The sequence below is a fragment of the Branchiostoma belcheri genome, unplaced genomic scaffold, assembly GCF_001625305.1.
Source record: "Branchiostoma belcheri isolate BF01 breed outbred unplaced genomic scaffold, Haploidv18h27 scaffold68, whole genome shotgun sequence".
NCBI classification, from domain to species: Eukaryota; Metazoa; Chordata; class Leptocardii; order Amphioxiformes; family Branchiostomatidae; genus Branchiostoma; species Branchiostoma belcheri.
In genome coordinates, this window is record NW_017804331.1 from 166,637 (window position 1) to 176,928 (window position 10,292).

The 10,292-nt window shown below is 44.8% G+C and overlaps 1 protein-coding gene across 1 annotated transcript in view; it reads left to right on the plus strand.

Annotated features, from left to right (window-relative positions):
- LOC109484013 overlaps positions 1-10,292 on the plus strand; it is a 65,666-nt gene that overhangs the window by 42,205 nt on the left and 13,169 nt on the right. Inside the window, 10 exon segments of the mRNA XM_019787171.1 lie at positions 916-1,097; positions 3,548-3,673; positions 4,445-4,516; positions 4,867-4,932; positions 5,759-5,918; positions 6,972-7,080; positions 7,336-7,491; positions 7,983-8,155; positions 8,158-8,174; positions 8,776-8,924. Of these exon segments, the coding sequence (XP_019642730.1) occupies positions 916-1,097; positions 3,548-3,673; positions 4,445-4,516; positions 4,867-4,932; positions 5,759-5,918; positions 6,972-7,080; positions 7,336-7,491; positions 7,983-8,155; positions 8,158-8,174; positions 8,776-8,924 (1,210 nt within the window).

Consider the following 10,292-nt stretch of genomic DNA (forward strand, 5'->3'; position numbering starts at 1 on the left):
AATAAGATGCGCAAAAAAACAAGTTACTCAGGACAAGCAACTGGATATGATTTTGGAAACAGTCAGATATTTCAGGTAGCATCCACGACCTTTCGTCAGTGGCACTAAGAGACTCAGTTTGTTAGACTTCAAAAGTACCAGTCCTCTCTTTAAAAGGATCATGAAGATTGAAGATCTTGGATTTGTTTAAACAATTAGTGTCTTTATCATTTTTCTATATTGAGGTAATTGTTATGTTCCAACTCTTCAACTCTGTCATCCCCTTTCCTTGTAGATGCTCTAACAAAGCCCAAAGGAAGACAGAAATCTGAAGACACAGGTCCTAACATTTATCAAAAGGGGATCAGGCACTTCAGTTCTCACTGGAAATATTGTATAAAGATTCACCAAGTCTTTTTTAATGTACAAACACCAAGCACATTGTTATATGTACTCAAAGACACAATGCCATCTACACCACTTGAAGTCCTTCTTTTACAGACACATTTATTAATTTAATATCAAAACAGCATGAAAGTGAGCAGAAAGGAAGCATTTGTAAATGCATTGTGGTACACCACAGTTTCACCCACTGTGTCTGTATAATTGGGAAGCTAAAATGTCACGGTACTGTAATATGTTAAACCCATGTCTGCATGTCCACAGCTGATGATTATGTTTTCCTTCGCAGAAGGAAAAAATATTGTTTTTGCTCAGTTTCTTCTTCTTCTTCAAACACATAAGGTCAATAACCTGGATCAGACGTCTGTCACCATGGTAACTGGTGCTGTAGCAAGACATATGGTGTTGGGTTACATTATGTAGCAGAACAGAGTTGGAGGGGCTGCTCACCATACCTATTGAATGTATTTGAGTGTGAGCAAGAATGAACCATGCAGTAGTTTGTTGAAGGTAATTATGATGTACGTTTTACAGGAATGTTGTCTGGGTCCACTTCCAACATGGACACCACGGAGCCGCTGGCGGGCGACCGGGCTTCCCCGTTGCTACGGAAACGGGGTAACCATGACGACCGTGAGGAGCCGCCGTCGGGTGTGTACGGAGTCGGAATGCGGCAGGGCGCGGCGGACGACTACGACTCGGACTTCGATGAGGAGGTAAGACGAGCTAACGGTGACAACGTTTTTACAGGCTCTGCTATTTATCGGGGGGTTTGGCTGTTCAACCCTCACAGCCAGGGCAGCCCAACTAGCCAGTGGCTATTACAAAGGGCTTGCCCTGCTGACAAGACATGACAAAACATTACGGTAACATATAAGGTGGCTGAATAATCTACAAAACAGGTCCGGTTATTCCCACAAACAGTTTCTCACTTGTGATTGTGGGTAGTACAGATCAGTAGCTGTGACTCTGACTTTGAGGAAGAGGTAAGACAAGTTACTGCAGCTGTTTTACTGATGTTACTCATTCCAAAAACAGTTTCTCAAATCATGACTGCTTGTAAGGGTTTGTGAAAAGTATTTACATTTTCTACAAGCAAAATCCTGAATTTGGATATCTGTCTTCTGTGTGCAAAATTAGATGACTCGGATGATTCAGATCAAATCCGACGATTCGGACAAAAAATATACAATCAGCAGCTGATGGGTTGTTTCTCATCTTAATGTTCACTTCTCAAAAGTTTGACCAAACTTTCGCATGGTCCTTTTTGGTCTGATGTTAAGAAAACCCTGATAGGTGGCATGAACTGCTCACGTCTTGTAGACATGTTGATGGAAAAGTCTGGTGACTTCCTTTGCACAGAGTCTGGGACGTCAGGGGGGTGGCTCAGTTTGGGGGGCCGAGCACTCTGGTCAGGACTGGGTCAGTGACAGGGACAGAGTCACGCTTAAGGACAGAGAAGGCTGTCCTGATGACACTGATGACACCATTGACGATGACGATGTCACACCACGACAAGAGCTGTCACCTGACGTCTCTGACAGTTCCTACTGTAACAACGACACAAAACAACAACGATCACCAGTACAGTCTGCACCAAACAGTGCCTGCCATAATAACGACACAAAACAACGACAACAGTCTGCACCTGACCGTGCCTACCGTAACGACACACAACAACGACCACCCGAAAGTGCCTGCCGTAACAACGACTCACAATCACCAGTACAGTCTGCACCCGACAGTGCCTGCCAGACACACAGACCCGCCCTTAGAAGACACACGAGTCTGACCCCGCCCAGACGCCCTCCCGCGGTGGCCCTGCACAGGCAGCGCAGCCTGGTGGACACGGCCATCGTCAGTACTGTTGAGGAGATCCTGCTTGACAAAAGGCATGTCAGGCGGGAAAGTTGGGGCGAATCGTCGCTGGAAGGTTCCACTTGTGGAGAGGTGACGGGAATGTCTGACCAGTAGACCTGCCTGCTTTGTGCATGGGTTAAGGCCAAGGAAAAAATGTTGTGTTTCCTGTTTCCCGACAAATCCTAGAAAAAACTGCCGACCCTAGCTTTTTTTGGGGGGTGAAAGGGACATAAATTTTTCGAACTGATTAACTTTTTCTAGCTCCATTGCATGTATCTGACACCTGAGTGATGAAACATTGTACAACATTGGCAATTAAAATATAACTGTCCTCATGCAAGTTTTACTCTGTATTGTATATTAAGTTAAATATGAGTTGAATCACTAGAGATTGCCAAAGTTCAACAAAAAAAAGATAATCTCTACCTACCGACCCTATTTTTTTAGAACTGAAACAGGAAACATAACATTTTTCCCTAGGCTTTTCTTATCATGGATGGCTCGATGGGAGAAACTTGAATGTCTTGGACTTCTTTGCATCCCTGACTGACATACAAAATTAATGTAGGCGTGGCCTGGATTTCCAGTGAAATCTGTGCATGTACATGTAGGACATGACGGTAGCAGCTTGCTGACATGGACATGAACTGTTTGTCTGTGGCCCTGAAGCATGGGGATGTACATGTGTACAAGCTGTGCAGACTTCCTGTGCAATATTGTTGGGCATGGAAACTTGCATGTGTAGTACTACTGGTGTACAGTATCCTCCAATGACTCTACAGTGATTCAGTTGTACATGTAGCCTTTGTAATGGATTTTAGTGGTGATGTTTGCCACTCAAAGGTCCGGCAGGCAGTAATTCATTCCTTTGGATGTAGAATATTGACATACAGAATCTGGTGGAACTTCTGGCAATAGAGGCAGGCTGAAGCCTGGTGAGTACTTCAGTGCTGAAGAGGTTTGAAATGAAACAATGAAACAATGGATCCTAGATCAAGCAAAATGTAATGTTTAAAGTTAAAACTTTAGATCCAACACAAAAAATTCTCTCACCTAGAGCTTTTGACCAGTCACTCTGGTCTTCCTCAGTAGACTGACCCAGTGAAGCTTGTCACGTGGCTTCTCTGAAGTGTGACGTCAACACTGGGTTATCTGGTAGACAATGATTATTGCACATCGTGTATAATCTCACCAGGAACAAATGCTCTGATCTCAGTTATACCGGAATAGCACACTTTCAAACTTATTCTCTAAGTTCTAACTGATGTTCAAGGTTACTGACTTGTTGTCCTCTGCCCTTCGTCAGGACCCAAACAACATCTCGATGTCTCGCGCGACGCGGGAGCGGCTGAACAGCAAACAGCAGCAGCGCAAGGAGGAGATACGGGCGGAGAAACGGGCGGAGAAGGAGAGACAGGAGCAGGAGAGGAAGGTGAGCAGAAGTTTCAAGTTAAAACTTTAGATCCAACACAAAGAAGTTCTCTCACCTAGAGCTTTCAACCAGTCACTCTTATAGTGTTTAAACCAGGCTAGCCTGTCACGTAAACCTACCAACACGTGTCATCAATAAAAGACATCCACATAGATAGAGACGTGGCCGTCTTAACCTGCTGGATCAAACTCACTACAGGTGGGGGGAAGAATATATCAGCCACCTCTCACAGTGTTAAACTAGGCTGGCCTGTCACGTAAACCTACCAACACATCTTTACAGTTAAAACTTTAGATCCAACACAGAAAGGTCTCTCACCTAGAGCTTTTGACCAGTCACTCTGGTCTTCCTCAGTAGACTGACCAAGTGAGGCTTGTCACGTGGCTTCTTTGAAGTGTGACGTCAACACTGGGTCAAAGGTATCTGGTAGATGATGTTGGCCCCTGTCTCGGTGTGGTGAGGGGCAGTCTGGAACTCAGTTCTAAGGATATGAACATTTGGACACTGCACCTTTGCAACAAGTCCCCACACAAATTAGTTGTTTCCGAAAATAGTTTCATCAGGTTGGTTAAGCATAGGATACAGCCACCTACATTAATTTTGTACATCGGCTACATAGCGGGAGAAGCATAACTTCAGTCAGAAGCTCTGAGGAAGGTGTCTGATAGACACTGAAACGTAAGCAAGGTAAGAGACAATATAGGTTGTGCAAAAGAAATTCCATTTATGCTACAAAGCATGTGAGTTTTTAACCCCGTATTTCTCTGCCAGGAACAGCTCAGGTTGGAGGAGGAGTGGAAAGAGCTGGAGCTCGCGAAACAGGCGAAACGGCGCCGCTTGAAGGTAGAGATTTCCCGACTCTCCGTGTGTGGGGTGGTGGTGGTAAGGTGGAGGGCTGACGTCATCATGACTGACTCATCTTTCAGTTTTCTCCACAGAAAGTGCAGGAAAGACTGATTGAGTAATGTTGGGTGGCACGAGTGTTTGAATGTGGACGGTCCTGTGTTTTTTTTTGTTCTACCCCCCCCCCCCCTCCTGTGTTGATTAAACCAAGACATGCATCACTGGCGAGTCCAGGCAGCTGGCTGGTGTGATTGGGGAACTGCAGTGCTCTTTCCCATGTTTCAGAAGAATTTTTACCACGTCAGCATGATTTATCAAGGCCTGACAGACTTAATTCCCCCCCCCCCCAGGAGAAAAGGCGTCTGGAGCGAGAACAGAAGCAGAGAGAGCAGGAGGAGTGGGAGAGGCAGCGGGAGGTACGACAGGCAAACCAGATACTAACCCTCGAACTCGCCCTGTAGCAGGACTAACCCTCCCTGTAGCAGCATGTGTTTGTAGCAGGACTAACCTTTCTGTAGCAGCATGTGTTTGTAGCAGAACTAATTTGCCCTGTAGCAGCATGAATACCAAACTTGTGGATACGACAGGCAAACTAGCTACTAACCCTCGAACTCCTAAGCCCTGTTGCAGCATGTTTTTGTAACAGTACTGCAGATCTACTAGTTACCTTCTTGTAGCAGTGTGTACATGTAGCAGGACTAACCCTCCCTGTTGCAGCATGTTTTTGTAGCAGAACTAACCCTCTCAACAGTTTGAGCTCCCTTCTAATCTGACTTTTCTGCTACCATTTTCCCTATTGGAAATCTAATGCTGTAAGGAATCTCTCCTATAGAAAATACAAACATTAGCACTAGAGCTACTATCACTTACAGTTACACCTTTGTACCTGAGACACCGTAGCCTCTGTGAGAACTTTGCAATGTTGATAGCTAAATTCCCCAACTTCTGTAGTTGGTTACCGCCTAAATGCGGATGCCTACATGGCAGAGAACTGAGGTCAAAGGACAACTTCACACAGTTTAGCTGCAGGGCGTCTAGGTTCAAGAACAGTGTTTTACCTTTTATTGTGAAGTTGCTGGACCATTCTTGATAATTTTTCACGTGTATCATGCCCCAATTCAGCCATGTAAGGCGGCAATGGTATGTGTGTTGTAAATAATAAATTAACCAGTTCATTCATTCATACACCAAAGTACAGAATACCGATTGACAAACACGTGTTCTGGTGTCTACCCTCCTCAGGAGCAGGAGAAACAGGAGAGAGAACGGAAACAGAGGGAGAGAGAAGAGAACGAGAAAAGGAGAAGAGAAAGAGAGGAGCGAGCGAGACGGAGAGCGGAGGAGAAGGAACGACAGAAGGAGAAACTCAAGCAGTCCAGTCAGATGGAGCTGGAGGATATCGGTGAGAAGCTGCTGCTGTTTTAATCTTAAGTTTACAAAAGGAGATGCAAACTGAAGGAAAAGGAGCTCTTACTCATCCATTTATCATGTATCTGTTCCAATGTTGTGGCATCGAACAGATATTGGTGAGGGACCTGCACGTATTGTTGTTTTATCTTAACAAAAGGAGATACAAAAGCTGAAGGAATAGAGAAAATCTATCAATGTATGCATATATATCATTGTTTAAAGATTTCAGTGTAATTTGATGACATTTTGCCCCACCCCCAGGTGGCCTGTGTATAATGGGGACCGGTCCATACGACCGTGCCAGGGTGTTTATTACTGGTCCATACGACCGTGCCAGGGTGTTTATTACCAGTCCGTACGACCGTGCTAGGGTGTTTATTACCGGTCCATACGACCGTGCCAGGGTGTTTATTACCGGTCCATACGACCGTGCCAGGGTGTTTATTACTGGTCCGTACGACCGTGCTAGGGTGTTTATTACCGGTCCATACGACCGTGCCAGGGTGTTTATTTCCGGTCCATACGACCGTGCCAGGGTGTTTATTACCGGTCCATACGTCCGTGCCAGGGTGTTTATTACCGGTCCATACGACCGTGCTAGGGTGTTTATTACTGGTCCGTACGACCGTGCCAGGGTGTTTATTACTGGTCCGTACGACCGTGCTAGGGTGTTTATTACCGGTCCATACGACCGTGCCAGGGTGTTTATTTCCGGTCCATACGACCGTGCCAGGGTGTTTATTACCGGTCCATACGATCGTGCCAGGGTGTTTATTACCAGTCCATACGATCGTGCCAGGGTGTTAGAGTTTATAATGACTGTTTTACCTGCACAGGTGGCCTGTCTATAATGGGGATGGGTCCGTACGACCGTGCCAGGATGTTAGAGTTTATAACGACTGTTTTACCTGCACAGGTGGCCTGTGTTAGAGTTTATAATGACTGTTTTACCTGCACAGGTGGCCTGTGTTAGAGTTTATAATGACTGTTTTACCTGCACAGGTGGCCTGTGTTAGAGTTTATAACGACTGTTTTACCTGCACAGGTGGCCTGTCTATAATGGGGACGGGTCCGTACGACCGTGCCAGGGTTCTGGACTCCTCACCTGTAGGCAAGCCGCCGGCGCACACACCAAAGAAGAGAGGCTCACAATCGTAAGTTCAATCTAGCCTGTCACAATGCTACATTTAAAGTACCACAATCATGTAAAATTGTGGATGTGTGAAAAGTGTTTCTGTATTAACCGGCAGGTGATGCTTGATGCCTTACTAGCCAACTGCTGCCCACACGTGTCAGAGACCCCCGCAACTGTATAATCAAAGACTTGATACTACAGTGTATATGTCTTTGTTTTTTCTAAGGCATGGCTGTTGTATGACATATATGAACTATCCCCCTCCCCCCCCCAGGCCAAAAGTGGGCTCTTCTCCGAGCACACCGTCGAGCCAGGTGAGCACGCCTTCGCACCGCAGCAGCTCGCTCATGGACGAACTTGACCTCAAACCCTTCACCAACCCCGACGCCGCGCTGCAGGACGCCTTCAGGCTCATCAACGACGAGAACTGGTCAGTACAGAACTTCCACAAAAGCACCAAGTTTCCACAAAAGCTTTCACCAATGTACCAAGTTTTCACCAATGTACCGAACTTCAACAAAAGTACCGAGTACCAGCAAAAGTACAGAGTTTTCTCCAATGTGCTGAACTTCAACAAAAGTACTGAGTACCAACAAAAGTACCGAGTTTCCACAAAAGTACCGAGTTTTCACCAATGTACTGAACTTCAAGAAAAGTACTGAGTACCAACAAAAGTGCTGAGTTTCCACAAAAGTACCGAGTTTTATCCAATGTACCGAACTTCAACAAAAGTACCGAGTACCAACAAAAGTACCGAGTTTTCACAAAAGTACTGAGTACCAACAAAAGTCATTGTTCTAGAGACAGCTCTTGCCATCTATCATGTATTTTACCTTATTCCCTCCTAGATAAAAATTTTTGAAATGTAGCGTAATAATTAATCTTGAATGTTGAATAAAGCTGATTTTACCCCGTTCCCAGGGAGGTGAAGTGCGAAGGCATCAGCCATATCCGCAGACTCGCCATCTTCCACCCGAAGGTCGTGAACTCCCGGCTTCACGACGCGATCCTCGCCGTGCTCACGGAGGTCAAGAACCTCCGCTCGTCGGTCGCTCGCGCCGCCATCGCCTGTCTCGGAGACATGTTCACCTACCTGAGAAAAACATGGACCAGGTAAGGATCGATTGTCTTTATTTTATGTATTTCGCCCATAGAAAACAACGGTACAAACATAGAAACACAAACTATACATACAGCATCTTATATACATTTTTTTTAAATAATTTCTGTACTGACAATCTGACCCCAGAAGACATTGTATTATGCTGTTGTTGGTGTTTTAATATAATATTAGCCACTTTTGTTTTGACACATTGGATTTTATATGACTGTTGACCACCAGCACCTTTTGTTGCTCGACTATATGTAATCATGTTCTGTGTAAATGTATGCTGGGCTCCATTAGAAAGCAGAGTCTACTAGCTGAATGGGCTACCCAGATGTTTTATGAGTCATTATGATGAAAATATATAAATACTGGGCAGAAACATCTCACTAATGTGTTGTTATGTTTTATTTATGTTTTAAGTGTTTAGAGAAACTAGACATTAAAACTTATTAAGATTACTTTTGTCCATAGAGTTTGTGTCCTAAGTTTGCCAGACACCTTGAAAAGAGTGTTGGAAAAATAAGGAAGGAAACAATTTAAGGGGTTGGACTTGTAGCACATGTTTTGTATTAAAGTCGGCTAACATCTGCCCTTCTGTTGTTGTAGGACATTGACCAGACCACCCAAGTCCTGCTCCACAAGAACGGGGAGTCCAACGGGTTTATCCGAGAGGATGTGGACAAGGCGATGGCAGCCCTGGCCATGAATGTCTCCCCACAGAGAGCTCTGACGGCACTCATCGCAGCAGGCAGAGAGTAAGTCTACCCTAACCCAAACCCTGGCCCCAACACTAACCCTAACCCTGGCCGAGCTATGTAAGCGTGCTGAGTGACACGCTATAACGTGGCTTTGACGTGCACAGGGAACACACCATGACGGCCGTCATAGGGTGCTGTATGGGGCACCAAGAACGGCTGTCTTTACTGTATCTATATCAACAAATTATGTGGACAGGTAGTAATAACCCACTCAAAAAATAGTTCAAGAATCATATTTTGTAGTGGTTGAGTTTTTATGACTGGCTGAGTTTACGAAAACATCGAATTATCGGCAAGTTCGTGCATCGCCCGTCGCTGACCGGCCGATCGCGGGACTCTTTCAGCCATCCATTCTACAAATAAAGGAAGGAACACTACATGTCCTAATCTGCACTTTCTTTTGTAGTATCTCCAGTAATAGTTTGTGTTTTCCTTTGTCTGGAGTAACTAAAATAGCTGTATAAACTCCGCGCCGCGCCGCGCCGAGGCCGGCGGTCCGCCATGTTGGTGCGGAGCGGCTTCAGACAGAACGTAGCCACTTATTTTGATACGGCGATACGGCGCGAGTTGTAGATGTGCTTTTGAACAAAAAATATGGTATGGAGAAAATAAAGTGAGCGTATGCATTTCACCGATTGTGTATCTTATAAATTTAGAACGTTCTGTGGGGAAAGTCGATGAAATCTTCCGATTAGAACTCGCGGGTAAATCCAAAGATCGAGTTGCCGTCGCCACGTGTTAGCCTGCGCGCCAGAACGCGGGCTTCTAAGTCGTTGCCGCGTGTTTGTCAGCACATCAAGACGTGTGGCGGTTCTTCACGTAAAACCATGTTGGTGGGTGCAGAAGGCCATCAAAAGGGTAAGATCTTTTTTTTTAATACAAATGTTTTGTGTATATCGTACTTACGGTTTTCATAATAAAGGAATTTTCGCACCTTTTTCGTTTAATATTCACGCTGCCGTTGTGGCGTGTTTACCCGATCTAAAACGGTTGTCACGTGCACATTGCATCGATCTCTCGCGGCAAATTTGTCAGTGGGTATAGGTGATTTGTGTTTTGATGTTGCATTTTGGAATTGTAGTTTTCGTATTTACAACGAAGTTTTGCATTTTAATCAGTACCGTGAAACGATGGTGTATTTTGGGAGGGTTTTTTGCGCTCATAATTGATGTAGTTTGTTCGTAGATTATGATATTTTTGTCCTGATTTAAATGAGAAATGTTTACTGTTTTTTTCAGCTGTGTTATCAGAATCACAGAAATTTTCCCGGATTATATAATATACACGCTGTAAATGACTGTATGAATTTCATATATATCAGTTATATATATATGTTCATGTTCTAAGAACCAAAATCACATAATT